The following is a 20,393-nucleotide window of genomic DNA, read 5'->3' on the forward strand; positions in this document are numbered from 1 at the left end:
GAGAGAGAGAGAGAGAGAGAGAGAGAGAGAGAGAGAGAGAGAGAGAGAGAGAGAGAGAGAGAGGGAAGTGTAGTGTCATGCCTTTACCCCAGTGCTTGGGACTGGCAGATCTGAGCACCAGACCAGCTTTGGCTGCATAATAAGACTTTGTTTTAAAAATAAAGAGGGGTGATTAAAACAAATTAATATTTTTTTGTTTTTGTTTTTATTTTTAGAGACCGGGTTTCTCTGTATTGCTTTGGAGGCTGTCTTGGAACTCGCTCTGTAGACCAGGCTGGCCTCGAACTCACAGAGATCCGCCTGCCTATCTCAGCCCCCCGAGTCCTGGGATTAAAGGCGTGTGCCACCAAGGCCCGGCAACAAATTAATTTTTTAATGTATTGAACAATGCTCTGCTCCTTCTTAATATTTACTAAGTATCCCTAAATACCCTAGACCTATTGTCAGGGCCCCGAATATGATTTGGGCTCAGCTCAATTCCAGGAGCTCGAATCTCCTATTGTATTTTAGATGTTACCTCTGGATGGCCTGGCCACAGTGGAGAATGGTTTCTAGTTTTTTTGTTTTTTGTTTTTGGTTCTTACGAGACAGGGTTTCTCCGTATTGTTTCGGAGGCTATCAGTCCAGCCCAGCCTCGAACTCACAGAGATCCGCCTGCCTCTGCCTCCCGAGTGCTGGGATTAAAGGTGTGCGCCACCACCGCCCGGCAGGTTTCTAGCTTATATACAAAAGACTTGGGATACTCAGAACTAGAGAGTCATGCCTGGGGACAAGCGGGATTTGCCAGAAGGCTAGTGAGGACTTGCCGTTTTAGGGGTATCTCAAGGATTAAAGGAAATATTTGATATCAGCTCTATACATGATAATAGATGTCTTCTGCCAGTACCTCTGCTCTTGGAAAGCTATTTAAGAGGATGCTTGAATAAACCATGGTCTCCAGTATGGACTGAGAGCGCTCCTGAAATGACAAGATGTCTCTGCCTCATCCTTAATGCCTTTGGGTAGCTAGGACTTCCCTGATCCACACTCCCCACTCAGGGTCAGACCCAGGGCTGTTCGGCTGGTTCCAAGCACAGCCCCAAAGACATCAGTCCAGAATAGATGGCTCCCGCATCTAGGACTGATACAGGCTGGACCCCGGCAACCTATCTAGGTGCTGGAGGATACAGAAACTAACAAAAACAAACAAAAATCTCCATTCTTGCCTGCAGTTGGTGGCACATGCTTTTAATCCCAGCACTAGAGGCAGAGGCAGGTGGAACTCTGAGTCCTAGACTACACAGATCAAGGATAACCAGGGTTACACAGAGAAACTTTGTCTCGAACCCCAATCCCCAAAGCCTCACAAGTTAACATAATGAAATGCCTGTAATTCAATCACTTGGGAGACTGAGTCAGGAGTATTATCCTGACTTGGGATCATCTTGGGTACATAGCCAGTACCGGGGCAGCAAGCCCTCATGTCCAAAATACATAAGGGATTGGGGGGATGGCAGTTGATGAAGTGCTTGGTCTGGAAGCCTGAGTGCAGACTCAGCAGTGAAATAAAAATCGAGGCCAGGGACTGTAATCCCAACTCTGGGGCGGGGGACGGGGCAGGATCCCTAGGACTTTTTTTTTTTAATCCATATAGCTCAGTGGATAAATTGCTTGCTGCCCAATCGTGAGGACCTGAGTTGTTATCCCCAGAACCAACATAAATGAAGGGTGCTATGACACATGCCTGAAATCAAAAGCTCTGGGAGAGCAGAGACAAGAGGAACCATGGGGTCTTCCAGGCACTAGCTTAAAAATAAACCGGGGAGCCCCAGGTTCAGAATCTCAAAAACTAAGGTGGAGAGCGACGGAAGACAGCAAACATCAACGTCTGGACACACACGCACACGAGGCCATAGATAGGAGTCCCCTTGGCTCCAGTGACGTCAGGCGGTTCTGTGACACCGCTCCTCTGTGACGGCAGTAGCGAGCAGGTCGCAGACTCCAGGGCTGAGTCGGCCGCGCCGCCCGGGGTTCACGCAGGGTCCGACCCGGCGGCGCGCGGCAGCTGAGGGAGGGCCGAGGGCTTTGGCTGCGGGGACTTCGGCTTCCCGGGGGGACAGCCCCAGGTCAGGATGCAGCGGGGCCAACGCCCAGGCTCGCCCACATCCTCTCACAATCACGCACCCCACTTCTACAGCGAGAACAGCAATAGTTCCCACAGCGTGACTTCGGGGGACAGCAATGGGCGCGAGTCCCCTGGGCCGGAGCTCGAGCAGGCCGAGGGCAGAAGGGCCCGGGGCTCGAGCTGTGGTGAGCCCGACTTAAGTCCAGGAGTGCACGGAGGACACACACGGGCAGGAAGCTCTCGGCCGAAGCCTGCGCCTCGGAGCCACAATGGCCAGACCGCCTGTGGCGCGGCAACCGTGAGGGGCGGGTCCTCGGGTGCGGGCGGGGTCGAGCCTGGGGGCGAGAGGGCGGGGCGGGCGCGTGGGGCGGGGCGGGGCCCGGCGCGGACCTGGGTGCAGTTCCGACCTGGTGCCTGAGGGGCCGTACTCAAACGAGTCCCTGAGGCTACACAGTGCCACGAGCGTCCCGGGAGGGGGCGGAGGAGGCGCCAAAGCGCCGGCGTGAGTGGCAGCCTGGACCCGGGCCCGGCTGCACCCGGACTCAGGCTGGGGCGAGTTCTTCTGCCGACTGAGGCTCTTCCGCCCCGGATCTAGGGGTGCGCAGGGAGCGTGGCATAGGTGTGCGGCAGGTCCAAGGCCTGCCCAGTTTTTTAGCACTAAGCTCAGGAGCCTGCGCCCGGGCCCCGGGGGAAGTGCGGGTCTGTGGTGCACAGGACCTCAATGGAGCCCTGGGCTCCCACAGAACCATGTGGATCTTCCTCAGTCTTGGAGGAGCAGCTCAACCGTATTCCGAACCTGGATCTGAGACAGGACATGCCTCCGGCGCCGGTGTCCAAGAGCTTCCTGAGTACGAGCCAGACCAACCCGATCCCCTCTGACCTGGCACCCAGAACCCCAGTTCTCCTTCCCGAGCCGGGGTCCGAGAATCCAACCCTATCCCCTCTGACCTCGGTACTCGGAACCCCAGTTCTGCCCGAGCCCGGGTCTGAGTGTCCAGCCTCAGCTCAGTTTCCCAGGCCACCCTCGCCCTCCTGAGCCCCCGGCCCTCACCCCCCACCCCCAGCCGAGCCTTTCTGAATCTGCACCACCTCACCCTCATAGCTCGCCCTCTCTGAGCGGCTTCTCCTGTCCCCGTCCCAGGCCTCCTTTTTCAGGTGCTGACCGTATTGTTATCGGTGGTAGGAGACGTGCTTGTCAGTGTGTACAGGTCAGAGGGAGAAGGGGTAGGGATGGCTCAGGGAAGGGCAGCGGGGCTGGACCCCACCAAGGCTTGAGCTGATTCATGCCTGGTTGAGTCGAATTCTCGGGAACTGGCTCTAGGACCCTGGGGTAGAGGCTAGTGGGTTAGGGCCTCAGAGCATCTGCTTCTGTCCCGGTTTCTCAGGGAGGTCTGCTCCATCCGCTTCCTGTTTACTGCTGTGTCGCTCCTGAGCGTCTTTCTGGCAGGTGAGGAGCCCAGTCCAGCTCGCATGTCCTCGTGGCCCTCAGCTCACTCTCATGACCCCTGCTTGGTCTCTCACAGTCCTTCTGCAGCCCCAGCCATCACCCCAACCCCCTTGCTTTCCTTCCGGTCCCCTTACACCAGAGGATGCCCCTTCTCTTTCTCCAGCACTCTGGTGGGGTCTCCTGTACCTGGTCCCCCCTTTGGAGAATGTGAGTTGGGGAGACTGTGCCCCCAGGTCGGGTGGAGGTTGTGTGGGTGGGTGGGGCATCGCTGGGCTGCTGGGAGGGGGCAGTACAGAAGGCATTGAGCATAATATCCAGAGGCCAACCGAGAATGGGAGGGAAACGGGAGTAATTCTCAAGAGGGAGGCCCCTTGAGTGTAGCCGCGCCTGGCTGACTACGGAGAAGGTTGCTTATTTGTCCCTCTTTGTCCCTTCAACAGGAACCTAAGGAGATGCTGACTCTGAGGTGAAAGGGCAGCCAGGGTGGGAAGTGGGCAGCTCTGAAATCTATCTGGGGGGACTTCTTCCAGGGGTGTGCACAGGGGCAGCTAGCTAACCACAAGGTGCCTACCTCCCTACCTCCCCCCTGCAGCCAATATCACCAGCGTGTGCACTCCCAGAGCCAGCAGCTGCAGCAGCTCCAGACAGAACTGAATAAACTCAACAAGGAGGTGTCCAGCGTTCGTGCAGCTCACAGTGAGGTGCGTCCCTGCACTGGGGTGGAGTGGGTCCCTGCACTGGGGTGGGGCGGGTCCCTGCACTGGGGTGACGGTGGGTATAGGAGTCCCATCTGCATTCAATCAAGGCTGCTTTGGAACGACCACAGCCTGGGTCCTGAGTCGAATCTTCACCCCAGATACCCACAGTGGGGACTCTTTCTCAAGGCCCTCAAGGTCCTATCTCTGAGTCTGAGTTACTTAGAGGCAGGCCCACTGTAAACCATCCTGCAACCCTCCTGGCCCACCTTCTGCCTCTTTAGAGAGTGGCCAAGCTCGTGTTCCAGAGGCTGAATGAGGATTTTGTGCGAAAACCCGACTATGCTCTGAGCTCTGTGGGTAAGACACAAATATGTGGGAAGAGACATAGACAGGTCATAGACAACTGCGTTGATGAGAAAGCCTAGGAGCCCCTGAAAGTGCTTTCTGCCCGTTCTAGGAGCCTCCATCGACCTGGAGAAGACATCCAGTGACTATGAGGATACCAACACTGCCTACTTCTGGAATCGCCTGAGCTTCTGGAACTATGCACGCCCACCCTCAGTCATACTGGAGGTGGGCCTGAAGCCAGGGTGCCTGGGGATGGTGCCCATGGGCAAGAGCCAGGGTAAGGGCAAGAATCAACTTGGTGGAGGCAGGACTGGAGTTGAGGTCAGTTTGTCATCAGGAGGTGCCCCCTGGAGGCAGGGTCTGGAATGGTGTGGGAAGGCTCCTGCCAAGTCAAAGATGAAGTTAAGCTGAAGAGAACTGTAAGTCCTGGAGACTCAGCATTGCCTCACACGGCTAGGCAACAACCAGGGGGAGAAGGCAGACCTCTGGGCTGAGCAGCAGCTGGGGCAGGGTCTTGTTACTTAGCTCAGGCCGCCCTCCATTCCTCAGTACTGCTGGTCTTGGGTTTGTCCTATGTTCTGATGGGCTGCACAAACCCCTGCAGCCAGATGTGTTCCCTGGAAACTGCTGGGCTTTTGAAGGTGATCAAGGTCAGGTGGTGATCCGACTACCAGGTCACGTGCAGTTAAGCGACATCACCCTGCAGCACCCTCCACCCACCGTGGCACACACTGGAGGAGCCAGCAGTGCACCCCGGGACTTTGCAGTCTTTGTAAGTGGGGCTGAGGCCAGGAGGCGGGGAATTTTTAGAAACCCCTAGGCAGTGGTGAGAACCATTGCCAGTATTTGTCATTGTTTGTTCATCTGTAAGCTGCACATACTCACGGGCTGCTTCAGGTTGTAAGCTTAACATCCCTGGGACTAGGATGTCCTGACTTGCTGGTTTCCTCAGGCCTGCACTCCACAATGCACATCCTACAGTAGAATGTAAACCAGGGCGCATGTAGCTGTTGAGCATGTAGAAGGACTTCCTCTGTGCCTCACGGCTCCTCCATGCACTCTTCACCCTCCAGGGGCTCCAAGTTGATGATGAGACTGAAGTATTCTTGGGAAAATTCATCTTCGATGTGCAGAAATCTGAAATTCAGACCTTCCACCTACAGGTGTGTTTGCCTGTAGGGGGGTGTGCTAACACGGGGAGGGGGACAGTGAGCATCGATGGGGGAGGACAGTCTTGGAGCAGCTGTTGGCATCATCCATTTGTCTCCCCAGAATGACCCTCCATCAGCCTTCCCCAAGGTGAAGATTCAAGTTCTAAGTAACTGGGGCCATCCGCGTTTCACGTGCTTATATCGAGTCCGTGCTCACGGTGTACGGATCTCAGAGTGGGCAGAGGACAATGCCACAGGGGTCGCTGGGGGACCCTATTAAAAATGCTGATGGTTGAAGCAGAATTGAGATTTGTGTTAAAGAAAACTGCTTCAGAGTTGGGAGGTCACCTTTTGGGGAAAGCTCTGGCTGCCTATGGCAGGTCAGTATGGCAGAATATACCCTTCAGCACATCCTCTTTTCCTGGAAAAGTCCAGAGTCACATAGTAGCTAAAGTTGATGTTTACAGTGTCTACCATATGCAAGAGACAGTGTTGTGGACGTTCTATATCATACACGATGCAGCTTCAACTTGCTCCACTCATACTAGTGAAAAGTAACACAAGAACGGGGCCTTCCTCTTCAACTGGAGAACTATCAGGCAGCTGAAGCCATACTTATTTGCAAATCCCTACCCCAAATCCCAGGAAACATCCGTACAGATAGAGGGGAACGCTCCTCTGGCAAACAGTGAAAAGCTAAGATATGGAAACTTCTAGGAAATCTAGGTCAAATCTAGGCTTGGTAGCCGTCATGCGGTTGCTCATTCCTCGGAGCTTAGGTAGTCATCTAGGAATCTTCCCTGTGATGGTGGAAAGAACGGGGGTGGGGGAGGCAAGGGCAAACGAGCAGAGTTCCCGGGGTGGGAAAGAGCCTGACACAGCAAAGAAAAGCATTATTTATCTTGCATGTTGGGATCCTTCCTGCTGATATGTGAGGCAGAGCTCTTGTCCACCTATTTAAATTAGGTGATAGTATTTTGTCATTTGAAAACAAAAGTACCTACACCAAATATTCTCAAAACCTAAGGATTGGGGGCTGGAGAGATGGCTCAGTGTTAAGAGCACTGGCTGCTCTTCCAGAGGACCTAAGTTCAGTTCCCAGCACCCATTGGCAGCTCACAACCACCTGTAACTCCAGTTCTAGGGAATCTAATGCCCTCTTCCAGCCTTCTCAGGCACTAGGCACACATGTGGAATAGTCAAGCAGGCAGAACACCCAAACACATAAAAATTTAACAACAAAAGGTAAGGTTAGGGGGAAGTGAGATGTCTCAACAGGGAAAGGCCACCAAGCCTGACAACTGGGATTTAATCCTTGGGTTCCACATAGTGGAAGATGAGAACCAACTCCAGAGATGTCCTTTGCCCACCCCCCCCCCCCCCACATGCTGTGGCACTTACACACAAAAAATAAAATAAAAATAATTAAGGGTCATTAAGATGAGTCAAGTGAGTTAAAGGGGGCTTGCCCATACAATAGATAGCCAAATCTCACAGGTTGTATTTTGACCTCCATGTGTACCATGGTACATACATGTGCACATACAAAATAAATGTAGTAGGAACAAATTAAAACTAAGGTTAGAAATAGAACTAAGGGCTGGATATGGCAGTGCCCAGATGCTTTTAATTCCAGCACTCAGGAGGCAGAGGTAGGATTTTTATGAGTTTGAGGCCAAGAAAGTCAGTGCTACAAAGACCTTGTCTCAAAAAAAAAAAGAAGAAGAAGGAATAAGAAGACCCGGCAGAGGCAAGGGCAGGTGGATTGATAGAGTGGACAGAACATCAGTTTGCCTAGTCTGCAAGACCACATGGCCCTGGTTTCAGTTCTCAGTATGAACACAGGGGCCAGAGGAATCAAAATCCTACTTTTCATACATTTCCCCCATCTAAGGCTAGCCTAGAACTCACTATGTCCAGGTTAGCATAAAGCTCAAGGCTACTCCTGCCTCAGGCACTCCAGTGCTAAGACTGCAGACATGAACCACCTCATGCAGCTTCTGTTCATACTTTTCATACATGTATGATGAGTCTGCACACCATTGTTATTGTGGAGGTCAGAAGACAACTTTGTGGAGTTAATTTTCTCCTTCCGCCTATAAGTAGAATTCAAGTTGTTAAACTTGTACAGCAAGCACTTAATCCAGTTAGCAACCACACAAGGCCCTCTAAGTTTTTTGAAACAGCGTCTTATGTAGTCCAGGCTATCCTCAAATGGTATTGGAAAATGTCCTTGAACTCTAGAGGCCCCTAAGTATATGTCAAAGATGAGCTAAGTGGTAGAGCCTGACACAGGCATGCCTGGGGCCTAGGCACAACTCCCAGCACCAAACGTAAAACAAAACAAATGCAGCCACCGAGGGAGTATTTATTATCATTGATATATGGACACATTTTTATAAGCAGATTAGCATATATAAAAATAAAATTTTCATATTTCGTATAAAAACATATGAAACTGTAACAGCTAAGGGAAAAAATACTTTGAACATATTGAAAAGAACAGCAGAATGAAGACTCTTGACACATATAGCCATGAACAGACTACTGAGAATGAAGTCAATGTATGAAACGATTCCTAGTACGGAAATCAAATGAAAATGAGATCTGGGTGGGGAAGGTAACCATGGGCTAACAAGTGGAATGAGTGGGACTATGACTTTCTACAGAAGGTAACCTGTAATACCTGCTAAAGTTTTAAATGCCCTCTGTGGTCTATCATTCCCACATGTAGAAGCCAGTTCCTCAAACGTGTATATGCAGAACAAAACAAACCTAAATTCTGGTGTTTGATAAGGCATCCGAAATAAATGCAAACCAGATACAGATAGCATATGTGACCCCTTTGAAGTTGTCTGATCTGAAGCTCACAGTATAATTTAAGTCCACATCACACTCACAGCAATCCTCCTACCCTAGACTTCCATGTGTTGGGATTATAGCCATGAGCTACCGATGTTTATTTCCATTATCTATTCCTCACCTCCCCCACCCCCCACAACCCCCTTTCTCTGTGTAACAGTCCTGGAAATTGATTTGTAGACTAGGTTGGCCTCTGCCTCCCAAGTGCTGTGATTAAAGGTGTGCACCACCTGCCCAGCCCATTATCTATTTTTATATGATATTGTTATTTGAAACATTTTTCCCCTTTGGTTTGTTTTTGTAGACTAAAAACAGCCTGAGCTACATGACATCTCAGCACAAGCCTGTAATTCCAGCATCTGTGAAGTTGAGGCAGGGTGGCAAATTACAGGCCAGCCTAAGCTACACAAGCGTTCCCCCAAAAAACAGTGGAACACAGTTAGGCCTAGAGGTCGAATAGTCCTCACTCTACACTGAAATGTGTCAATCTCTCAACTTTGCCACCTCTTATGAGGCATAGCACCTTCCATTTTGTCCATGTTCCCAGCTTAGCTCCACCCAGAGGATGGGACAACCACACGCTCACTTTATATTCAAACTTTGTGTTTCAAAGTGAACAGACCCAATTTGCGCGGATAGGGTTTTCAGACCAGGGGGACCTTTCAGTCAACAAGCCCAAGGTCAACAAAGACTGAGGTCAAAGTAAGGCTATCTATACCAGCCTGTAACCCGTAAGAGGTGATCTTTACACAGGTCTTTCCTGAATGAGATGGTGTCAGGGACAGGCAGGTAGGTCAAGAGCAGCAATAGCAGAAGCAAGTATCAAAGTATCAACTATAAAGTGGGAAGAATGTGCAGGGTTGGTCCATGGCCTGGAGGATGGTGCCTGCGGAAATAGACTGAGCACAGCCTACTCTCCCAAGGAACCTATGCTTGGGGGGGCTGTGCAGGGACCTTGGCTGGAGCTGGAGGTGCCTTCAATGGGGCCCAACCTTGGGCTTTGAAGTAGGAAACCAGCTGAGTGGGCACTTCTGCAAGTACAGTCTGTGCCAGTGCCTCCCGTGGAGCCTGTCAGGAGGAGAAAGGCAAGGTCCGTGAGTACCTGGAAGTATCCCAGGGTCTACATCTTAACTAAAATTCAACCTTGCCAGACTTTGATGAAAAGGCTTTATCTATCGGATCTCAACCCCACTCCCATCACCCTGCAAACTCTTCTCTACTCACATTCTGAAATCGTCGATAGGGCACAAACTGAACTATGTCACGGGTAGCTGCTTCTCCATAGCGTGTACGAAGAGGGCCACCATCAGCATCCAGCTGTTCCATGACCTCAAAGTCGGCACCACCCACGCCCACGATGATCACAGACATGGGCAGCTTTGAGGCTTGTACCACAGCCTCACATGTGGCCTCCACATCTGTCACAGCGCCGTCAGTCAAAAGCAACAGTACGAAGTATTGCTAGAGACAAGTTCATATACTGAGGAAAATCCTCTTTCCCAGTCCCTCCCAACAAACCAGGTACACATTCCCACTAATGAGATGGCGCCCATCACACAGTACTTCCTTGCCACCTCAGCACCACAGCTATCCAGAGCTCTTACCGAGGCAGTCCTCTGCTGTGCAGCCTGGGCTGCAAATCTAGCCACATGGTTGATGATGGGTGCAAAGTTGGTAGGGCCATAGAGACGAACTTGGGGCAGTGCTTGACGGTAGGCATCTACAATACCCTGGATGCCTACAAACAGCAGGAATTCTGTGAAGTTGTAGACCTTAGACCTTATGAGATTAAGTAAGACCTGAAATCTGTCCATCTAGACCCAGAAAATTTGGAAACCTGAAAGTGTTTCACCCTTGTCACTCAGGACACAGTTCTAGCCAACAAATGAAATTAAAGGGCGCCAGGTGATAGTGGCGCATGCCTTCAATCCCAGCACTTGGGAGGCAGACACAGATGGATCTCTGTGAGTTCGAGGCCTGCCTGTTCTACTGAGTGAGTTCCAGGAAAGCCTCCAAAGCTACAAAGAAACCCTGTCTCGAAAAAAACAAACAAAAAAACAAAAAAATTGTATTAAAACTCAGATTAAGAGTTATTTTGGGGGCTGGAGAGATGGTTCAGAGGTTAAAAGCATTGCCTGTTCTTCTAAAGGGCCTCAGTTCAACCACATGGTGGCTCACAACCATCCGTAATGAGATCTGGTGCCCTCTTCTGGCCTGCTGGGATACATGCAGACAGAACACCGTATACATAATAAATCTTAAAAAAAAAAAAAGTTGCCCGGCGTTGGTAGCCCACGCCTTTAATCCCAGCACTTGGTAGGCAGAGGCAGGAGGATCTCCGTGAGTTCGAGGACAGCCTGGTCTACAAAGTGAGTTCCAGGACAGCCTCCAAAACAATACAGGGAAACCCTGTCTCAAAAAAAACAAAAGACAAAAAAAAAAAGTTATTTTCTAAGCCGGGTAGTGGTGGTGCACACCTCTGAACCCAGCCCTTGGGAGGCAGAGGCAGATGGATCTCTGATTTGGAGACTAGCCTGGTCTACAGAGTGAGTTCCAGGACAACCAGGGCTACCGAGAAACCCTGTCTAAAAAAAAAATTTAGCCTGGTTATGTTAGTACTTTGGAAACTGAGCAAGAGGATTGCTGAGTATCAAGAGAGCCTGGCATACACAGTAAGACTCCTAAGGAAATAAGGCCAACGAGATGGCTCAGCAGGTAAAGAGCGTGGTATACAAGCCCAGTGACCTGAGTTCTATCCACAGAACTACACAGAGCTGGAGAGAACTGACCCCAAAAGGCAAGATCCCCCTGCCTTGGCCTCCCAAAAGCTGGGGTAAAGAAGTGAACCACCAAGTCTGGCCTGGGTCACAAGTTGGAGGCTAGCCTGCACATGTGTAAGTCATCCCAGGGTACAGAGAGAGTCTATCAAGAAGGGAAAGAAAAAGTTTGACAGACTAAGACGACACAATGTAGATTTGAACATATATATGTATAATATATTCTAAGGTTATAAAAGAAAAGAGACTATGAGGTAGAAAGAAAAGGTCTTAAGATACAAGATAAGTTAATGGAGCCAGGCACTCAGGAGGCAGGGACAGGCGGATCTCTGAGTTCCAGACCTGTCAGGTCTACAGAGCAAGTTCCAGGACAGCCAGGGATACACAGAGAAACCCTGTCTCAAAATACAAAAAGGCAACGGAATATGTGACATGAAGCAGATCAGGGTACTATTTGGAGGAGGTGACCAGCCACAAGATAGATGAGGGAGGACTAGGGGTGTAATAAGATACATGTGATATATATGTATGCAAATAGCAGCGACCTATAATCAACAGTTGGGAGGTGGAAACAGGAGATTCAGTTTGAGAACCTGACTTGAATGCAAAAAAAAAAAAAAAAAAAGGCCATAATAAAACCATCATATGCTGATCAAAGTTTAATAAAAGTAATAAGGGTCTGGAAGGGATATATAACTCCCTCCCCCCCGACAACTACCCTGTAGCTCAAATGATTCCAGAATTCCTGTAACTGCTGTATCTTTTCTCCAACTCTGATGTTTTGTTTTGAGACAAGCTCATGTTATTTAGCCTAGCCTTGACCTCTAATTTTCCCACTTCCACAAAGTGTTTAGGATTACACTGGTTTCCAAATATGGTTTTACATCCAGATACAAAGTGAGAAGAAAATTTTAAATTAAAGCCATAGCCTCATGTGGTTCTCACACCTGGAATCTTAGCATCTACATGGTTGAGGCAGGAAGGATCACCTGGTGCTCAAGGCTAGCTTTGGCTAAATAGTGAGTTCTAGAACAGTCAGGGCGAGGGTGAGACCCCGTCTAAAGCCGTAAGGGGCTGAAGCAAGGCAGCTAAGAGCATGAACTGGTCTTCCGAGAAGCTGAGTTGGATTCTTAGCACTCACACCAGGAGACTCACAACCATATGTAACTCCAGATCCAAGAGATCTGGTACCTCTGGCCTCTGTGGGCACCTTACTTACATGTGCATACCAACACACAAACCCACACATACAAAGTAAGAATAATAAAAATAAGTAAGAAGATCAGGTCAATTTTTTTCACTTTAACTTGGCGCTCATGTGGAAGTTCTGACAAGACCCAAATCTTAGGTCTTCTTCTTCTTCTTTTTAAGATTTATTTATTTATTTATTATGTATACAGTGTTCTGCCTGAATGTCAAAAGAGGGCACCAGATCTCATTACAGATGGCTGTGTGCCACCATGTGCTTGCTGGGAACTGAACTCAGGACCTTGAGAAAAGAAGTCAGTGCTCTTAACCTCTGAGCCATCTTTTCAGCCCTTTAATACATTTTTTAAAGACTTATTTTTTATGAGTATTGGTGTTTTGCCTGCATGTATGTCTATGCAAGGCTGTCAGATCTCCTGGAACTCAAATCTTGGGTCTTTACAAAAAAGCTTGGGAAGTTCCCACAAAATACCTGCCTACTCTGGCTGGGGATGTGTCTAGTGACAGAGTGCTTTCCCAGTATATAGAAAGCTCTGAATTCCACTCTTAACACAGCAGTCAATGATAGCCCACCCAGCCTTTTTCCATGTTTTCATTTGAGACCAAGTTGCCCAGGCAGGCCTTGAACTTTCGATTCTCTTGCCCCAGCCCCTTTGCCACAAGGACCAGATAACTTTAGTTTTATTTTAAAACCAAAGCACACTGGCATTGGTGGCACACGTCTTTAATCCCAGCACTTGGGAGGCAGAGGCAGGCGGATCTCTGAGTTTGAGGCCAGCCTGGTCTACAGAGTGAGTTCCAGGACAGCCTCCAAAGCCACAGAGAAACCCTGTCTCGAAAAACCAAAAAAAAAAAAAAAAAAAAAAAAAAAAAAAAGAGGTAAGCAACTTGTCCAAGGCCATCAGTAATAAGATGAATATAACCCCACTGGGCTAGCTCTGACCTCCATTCCTCTGTACAAAGAGGCAGGCTTCTCCCTCCCAGTCTTCTCTACCCATGAATGCTCACTCTCAGATTGGGACTGTGGCACACTGGTAAACAAGGAATTACCTGCACAATAGGGATTACTGGGATTGAAGTTCAAGGCAAATTCATGGGAGACCTGAGGGCAAGAATAAAAATGACTTAACCAGGTGTGGGTTACCTCCAGTATTAGCACACAGGAGACTAAGACTACAAGATTTCAAGCTTAAACCTAGCCTAGCCTGAGTTATATAGCAAGATCAATTTCAAAATTAAAAAAACAGCTGGGTATAGGAGTTCATACATTTAATCCCAGCACAGGGGGACATTAGGATCTCTATACACTTGGGCCAGTCTGAACAAAAAACAAACAAAAAGCCAAAAAAAAAGAGAGAGAAAAAACGACAATCTTCCTCCCCATCTTCCCCTTGTTCCGCTCCTGAGCCCCTCCCCAACACACACACCAAACAAGGTCTATGTAAACTCAGAGAGATCCACTTGCTACTGCCTCCCAAATGCTGGGATAAAAGTTGTGAGCCACAACAACACACAGCAAAGTTGTGTACTACCATGCCTGGAGATCAGAAGAATGCATTGGGTTCCTTTGGGAGCCCAGCTACAGGTAGCCAGCCATCTTATGAGGGTGCTGGGAACTGAAGGATTCAACAGTTAAGGTACCCCAGCCTTTTCTGTGCCAAGAAATATGTCATTCTTGAAAGGTTCAAGTGCAGTCAGTAGAGTGCATGTTTAGCATGTTTAAGACCCTGGGTTCGAAGGGCAGTGGTGGCACACGCCTTTAATCCCAACACTCAGGAGGCAAAGGCAGGCAGATCTCTGTGAGTTCGAGGCCAGGCTGGACCAACAGCCTCCAAAACAATACAGAGAAACCCTGTCTCGTAAAACAAACAAACAAAAAAAGACCCTGGGTTTAAGTTCAAAACTACAAAATCAAAGCAAGGGCACTCTGATATATGCCAGGGTTCCCACAGGAGCTATCTGGCCCTGCATTTGCTGTATACTTGCCCACTAGGACAGATCTCTGTATCTCTCCTTGCAGTAAGAATCCATGCAATAAATAAATTTACCACAGACTCTGGAATTAGGAGCTTGATACTAAAACCTAGAAAAGAGAAAAGGAAGGAAAGAGCTTACCTGCCAATTAGGGGGTACCTGGGCCCCAAATCCAAATGCTGGAAACAGCTTGTCTCTGTGGAGAAGCAGTGAGGGGATCCTGAGTCTAGAGGCTGAAACGTGAACAGGGCATGGGAGTGGCCAGAACCTGAAACTCACGAGTCATAGTCTTGAACCACGCTGCCCACACTCCACAGTGCTGTCAGATACTCGTTGACTCCTGAAGGGCTCAGATAGTGCAGGGAATCAGGAGAGGATGGGTCTCCATTGGAGCCAGTGAAGTCAACACCCACCTGGGAAGAGACCAAGATTGGAGGTAAGGGCTACCTTAGCCTTAAGGCCTGATCACTTGCCCCCAGGACTGAAACTTACAGTAAAGTTGATTTGGCAGCCTCCCATCACATAGTCCAGGAAGGAATACTCTGTCTCTACCTGCAGATGAAACCAATGTTAAGTCATGGCCAATAGCAGGCTAGCATCATGAAGTCCAAAGCTCAGAACTCAGAGCCTGGGTTACATGGGCTACTAACTCACCCGGCAAGTTTTGATACGGACAGTTCCAGAGTTCTTGTAACTTTTCTTTTTCTGCTGCTTCTCAGGGTGGATACATTCAAATTCAGCCTGGTGGAGAGAAAAAGTAGGGCAGGAAACCACCACAGCATCAGCTAAGGACCTAAGCTGCACTTGCCAGACCTTCCTCTGGGCAGCAGCCCTTGTGGCCCACCGGGGCACTGTCAACACGTACCGGGACTGCTTGAATTTGGGCCAAGGTGGTGTGGAAGATACCAATGAGATCATGTGACCCGTCACTGTCATAGTCCGAGCAGCGCACCTGAGGGAGAGTGTGTGTTTGTATAACAGAGACACAGGGCGGGGCGGGCAGGACCCTTCCCAGGCTCCGTCAATCTACTAGAGTAAACCACTCACCTGGATGGGTGTGCCGGGGTCCCCACCGCAGAAATGCTGAAGAGGAACCGAGAAGGGCTTCCATGTAGGGTTCAGGTTGTTCTTGATTACCTGGGGTAGAGGGCAGTGAGCTCTGAGCTGGCCCATGAAGAGTTCCCACCCTCTCCTGCCCACCAACACAGTTTTCTCCCTCAGTTCCCAAACCCTGGAGACTCTTCCATGCCAACCCATCAACATCAAGAGTCACACCTCAGATCGGTAAGTCAAGTGCCACTTCCCATCACCTTGTCGGAAGAACTCCAAGAATGGATCAGATTTTCCTAGGAAGTCCTGCCAATGCCAAAGAGATTCAGTTATAAGACTCCGGAAGACAGTCAGTGTCAGCCCTCCATCGCCTTAATTCTTAGATTCCCAGGGCCTCCTTCCAAACACACCTTCTTATCTAGGTTTCTAGCTTCCACCTCCATGGTTACTACGCGACTGTCCTTTAACTCCTGGGCTGACACCTAGGAAGAGAGGACTATATCACCTCATGAATTATTCATTACATAAACTGCTTCCCCAACCAGGATTTATTTCTTACAGTAATGGTTCCCTGTCCAGCAGGCTTCCCCGGCTTCAACATCAAGGGTAGAGTCAAAGTCTGACTGGAAACAATCTGGGGGAAAATGAGGTGAGAGAGGCTTCAGTACCTCACATAGGGTGAGAGGTCCTGTGTGACTGGCACATACATCCAAGCTTCTTCTTAGTCCCTGACCCCAAAAGTACCTGACCTAGGGAGCACTCTGCTCCCCCTAGGAAGTCATCATCCCCCAGCTCGGGTGTCTTGTTGTCTATGTCATAGATTCCAAAGCGCAGCTTCTGGACAGTCTCAAAGTGGTACTCGACCTGCAGAGTCTTGGAGAACACAGGGCTTGAGCAGTTCCGGATTCGCTCAGTCCGACAAAGCTGTAGGAAGAGGCCACTAAGCATCAGTAACAAACCTGCCACCCCAAAACATGATCCTACCCTCCCTCAATGACCTTAACCTTCAAGTCCATCTCACCTCAGCCCAGGTGCCCCCTCCCACATCCTGTAAAAGGACGCAGAGTGGGTCAGATTTGGAGCCGATGTCCTTGTCAATAAGATGGTCACAGGAAACGGACAGCTGAACCAAGGTCACACAGTGGGCCATCTGGAGGGAAAGAGCTGGGTCAAGCATCAGGGCCTCTCCTCCATCTCTCACTAACTATAGTTCCCAGCCTGGGAAAGCCGAAGGCTTCACGCAGGCAGCCTCGACACCCCTAAATCCTAAGTGGGCTCAACAGCACAGGACACAGTTGTGATAACAAACTCTGGCTCCAAATGAATCCTTACTCTAAGTGGTCTTAATCTCAACAATGCTGTCCAGACCTGGAACTTGAGCCTTAACCACTGCAGAGCATAATCAATCTCACTCTGACCTCTTAGCACCTGCCCCAAGGTCAGAACTAGGCTATATTTCAATCCCAACAGTCTCCAGTGGAGCCATTATCTAGATAGTGCTCCCCAAAGGTCTCTGAAGATAATGATCCCCTCTAGCCCTGGGACCTAACATCTTGCAAGTTGGGATCTATCTCATCATTGACTCTTCTAATCTCTAATCAGCTGCTCAAGTCTCCTCATTTCCATGTCATGATCCAGTCTATGCCACTATTTATGTTACCTAGAAATAGCCACAGTCTCCTCAGATGCTCACTTAGCCTGTGTTATCCCCACTTCCACTTCCCATCACACGCCAACGGACTGTTACTATAGCAACCAAACTTATCCTGGCAAAACAGTCAATCACAGCACACAGGAAGCAGAAGCAGGCAAGGGCCACCTTAGATAACATACAAAGAGTTCCATGGCTACAAAGTGAAACCCTATCTCAAAAACCACAAAGTTGTGGCTCAAACTGTAATTCTATCTCTGGGAGGCCAAACAGAAGGAATAAGAGTACAAGGACAGCCTGAGTTACCCAGTGAATATGAAGCCAGCCTAGGCTTACATGAGATCCTGACTCTAAAGGACTTGAGAAGTGGCTCAGCACTTAAGAGAATATTTGCTCTTGCAGAGGACCTGAGTTAAATTCCCAGCTCCCATGCTGAGTGGTTCACACATGCCTACAAGTCCAGCTCCACACATGTCTCTGGCCCAAACATTGAGTCCACGGACACATATACATTTAACATAAAAATAACAACAACAAAATCTTCCCTGATGTCACTCTAAGCTACACACTGGTCTAATATACAATCTGAAAGAACTAGGTCCCTCTAACCTAATCTGCCAGTTCTCTAGCTCACTCATTCTGGCCTTTGCCATCCCTCAAACCCACGGACTCCTATTCCAAAGCCCTGCAGTCACAAGCAGTTCCCTCTCCTGTAAGGTTCTTACTCACCATCCCAACTCTTTTTTTTTTTTTTTTTTTTTTTTTTGGTTTTCCGAGACAGGGTTTCTCTGTATTGTTTTGGAGGCTGTCTGTCCAGCCTGGCCTTGAACTCACAGAGATCCTCCTGCCTCTGCCTCCCGAGTGCTGGGATTAAAGGCATGCACCACCACCACCGCTGGGCCACCATCCCTTAATGTAGGTAGTCCTGCCTGCCACCCTAATTCCAACCCTATCACCACTGACACATCAGACTCCATTACTACCTTCACGCCAAGATCCAACTTACTACACATATTTTAGTTATACAATCAGTCTCCAGCACTAGAACATAAACTGTGCAAAGGAGAATTTATCTGTTTGTGCACTACTCTGTCCCAGCACCTAGACACACTTGTTGCATGAAATTCCAGAGGCCATCTCCAGGACCAGTTCTGACTGACTTGTCTCCAAATCAAGCAACCCCAAACTTCTACAATTCTCCTATTTCCTCCATCACAATCATCATCACCTTGCATGAATCACCATAGTGACAATGTAGTTCCGCCTACAGCACATGATGGTCCACAGACGACACGCACCATCTACATCAAGTGTACAAGATTCCTCACTGGACTTGCCTCTGCAGCCCAGCTACCTACCCAGCAGTACGTCCTGGAATGTCTCCAACCTCCTTCTCCTCCCAGCCTGCATCATCTCACGTTGGTCCCTAAGTCTCCTTTTGTTCTTGCTTAGTGGTATTGGGAATTGTCTAGGACCTTGTGCATGCCAGGCAATCATCTGTCACTGAACTATATCCTAGCTCTAGTCTCCTACACAGAATACAGTACCCACATTGATTATTTTTAGAGTCACCCACAGCACTAGAGCCCCTGCTCAAATGAGTGTTAAAATCCACTACTCTTTTGATTCAAAAGTTTGTAGCCAAACTAAACCACGTGTGTGTATTTTCACTCCCACCCGGGAGGCCTCCTGTTTCTCCAGGCTCCATATTCCATGCAGCTTTGAGAGATCAGGGTCTGAAGGCAGATGATAACCCCAACCATGCGATTGGCAGGTCCTGTGTTCTAAGGCTGGTCCTACAAGAGGCCTGTAGACTTCCAACCTTCCTAATGACTCCCCTAGAGACTCAACAGAACACAGCTCATGTCCTGAGGCAGTATTTGCCTCTCAGTTCACTATTGTTTTAACAATAAAGGATCCCAGAATTTAAGGTGGCTCACAGGTGTTTGCTCACTACCAAACACAAAGGGATGCTGAATGCAGATCAACCAGACAGAACCAAGTGTCTGCATTACTTGAAAGCTCTAGACTGTAACCATGTTTACACGTGTTTCTCAGGTAAGTGTATATTCAATAGATCTGAACACTCCCACATAGTAATAATATACACAGGGAAACAAGCATGTACACCCCCCCCTTATATTATGGCACAGGGTTTTATGTAACCTAGGCTGGCTTCCACTGGATTTTGCAGATGAGGGTGACCTTAAATTCTAGATCCTCCTACCCTTTCCTGTGAGTGCTGGGATTATAGGCATTCATCACCATGCCTGGGTTATTATAACTTATACACTTCCTTATAGATTTTGATATTATACATTGAAGGCCCTCATTAGCTTCCTACCTAATCCCAATACACACCCTAAGTATTGATTATTCTAAACCCTGTACTTTTATCCCATACCTTACCCTCCCAGGTTTCTCCTCCTTGGTACTGCCTCACCTAGCAATTTCCAGTCTCAACAACAACAAAAACCCTGTATAACTGCCCAACAACCATCAACAACAAACATTCTAGCAAGCTATTTTGTTCTACTCCTGAGGCAGAATTTCTACAGAAATTGCAAGGCCTTTCTTAGCCACTTTCCTTAGCTCATATCATTAGGAGACAGACCACAGCTCTGGTCTGATGGGACTCCCTTAATGAATTCTTGCTAGGTAGGATTTCATTGTCTTTGGATAACTGCAGTGGTTTCCTTATCAGCCTTTTTGCAGCCTCACAGCCATTCTGTGTTTATTTGCTAATGAAAACCAGATCATGTCACTTCCCTGCTTAAAACTCTGGGATAGCTTCCCAATACACTCAACATAAAATCATTCAGTATAAAACCCTAAGTTTGGAGTCAGGCAGTGGTGACGCACGCCTTTAATCCCAGCATTCAGGAGGCAGAAGCAGGCAGCTCTCTTTGAGTTCTAGATCAGCCTGGTCTACAAGAGCTAGTTCCAGGACAGCCTTCAAAGCCACAGAGAAACCCTGTCTAAAAAAACCAAAACCAAAACCAAACAAACAAAAAAACCTAAGTTTGAAAGCAGAAGAGATGGCTCAGGGATAAGAATCCTTTGTGTTTCCAGAGAAACCAGAGTTCAGTTCCCAGCATCCACATCAGGCAGCCTACACACAGGCG

The 20,393-nt window shown here is 48.8% G+C and overlaps 2 protein-coding genes across 8 annotated transcripts in view; one reads left to right on the forward strand and one right to left on the reverse strand.

The window, feature by feature from the left end:
• The first annotated feature begins 1,967 nt into the window (after positions 1–1,967).
• Positions 1,968–6,051, forward strand: Spag4 (sperm associated antigen 4). Of its 2 annotated transcripts, none has more exons than XM_005084624.4 (12): positions 1,968–2,421; positions 2,848–2,952; positions 3,246–3,312; positions 3,490–3,551; positions 3,715–3,758; positions 3,992–4,017; positions 4,144–4,252; positions 4,531–4,606; positions 4,707–4,822; positions 5,202–5,369; positions 5,671–5,760; positions 5,870–6,051. In XM_005084624.4, exons 1-12 carry the CDS (start codon positions 2,112–2,114, stop codon positions 6,026–6,028), a joined length of 1,332 nt encoding a protein of 443 aa, XP_005084681.1. In that variant the 5' UTR covers positions 1,968–2,111; the 3' UTR covers positions 6,029–6,051. The 2 variants fall into 2 exon arrangements, with proteins under 2 accessions (XP_005084681.1, XP_040589030.1); XM_040733096.1 differs by having other exon boundaries at positions 1,968–2,289.
• A 3,145-nt stretch (positions 6,052–9,196) lies between these two features.
• Cpne1 (copine 1) overlaps positions 9,197–20,393 on the reverse strand; it is a 41,250-nt gene continuing 30,053 nt past the window's right edge. For all 6 annotated transcript variants that reach the window (XM_013124089.3, XM_013124084.3, XM_013124086.3 and 3 more), the window contains 15 exons: positions 16,639–16,767; positions 16,362–16,541; positions 16,177–16,251; positions 16,028–16,099; positions 15,843–15,923; positions 15,615–15,704; positions 15,433–15,519; positions 15,222–15,308; positions 15,060–15,119; positions 14,847–14,980; positions 14,709–14,763; positions 13,644–13,695; positions 10,215–10,348; positions 9,835–10,071; positions 9,197–9,678 (listed from right to left, as the gene is read on the reverse strand). In XM_013124089.3, the coding sequence (XP_012979543.1) occupies positions 9,538–9,678; positions 9,835–10,071; positions 10,215–10,348; positions 13,644–13,695; positions 14,709–14,763; positions 14,847–14,980; positions 15,060–15,119; positions 15,222–15,308; positions 15,433–15,519; positions 15,615–15,704; positions 15,843–15,923; positions 16,028–16,099; positions 16,177–16,251; positions 16,362–16,541; positions 16,639–16,767 (1,614 nt within the window). In that variant the 3' untranslated portion in view covers positions 9,197–9,537. The remainder of the gene's footprint in view (positions 9,679–9,834; positions 10,072–10,214; positions 10,349–13,643; positions 13,696–14,708; positions 14,764–14,846; positions 14,981–15,059; positions 15,120–15,221; positions 15,309–15,432; positions 15,520–15,614; positions 15,705–15,842; positions 15,924–16,027; positions 16,100–16,176; positions 16,252–16,361; positions 16,542–16,638; positions 16,768–20,393) is intronic.

Source organism: Mesocricetus auratus, unplaced genomic scaffold, assembly GCF_017639785.1.
Source record: "Mesocricetus auratus isolate SY011 unplaced genomic scaffold, BCM_Maur_2.0 Super-Scaffold_100028, whole genome shotgun sequence".
Taxonomy (NCBI): domain Eukaryota; kingdom Metazoa; phylum Chordata; class Mammalia; order Rodentia; family Cricetidae; genus Mesocricetus; species Mesocricetus auratus.

Bases quoted from the DNA above. Each gene is read 5' to 3' on its own strand.
- Spag4 (XM_005084624.4), top strand. From the start codon at position 2,112: ATGCAGCGGGGCCAACGCCCAGGCTCGCCCACATCCTCTCACAATCAC. The intron at 3,552-3,714 runs GTGAGGAGCCCA...CTCTTTCTCCAG, and splicing joins CCTGAGCGTCTTTCTGGCAG to CACTCTGGTGGGGTCTCCTG. The intron at 5,370-5,670 runs GTAAGTGGGGCT...TTCACCCTCCAG, and splicing joins CCCGGGACTTTGCAGTCTTT to GGGCTCCAAGTTGATGATGA.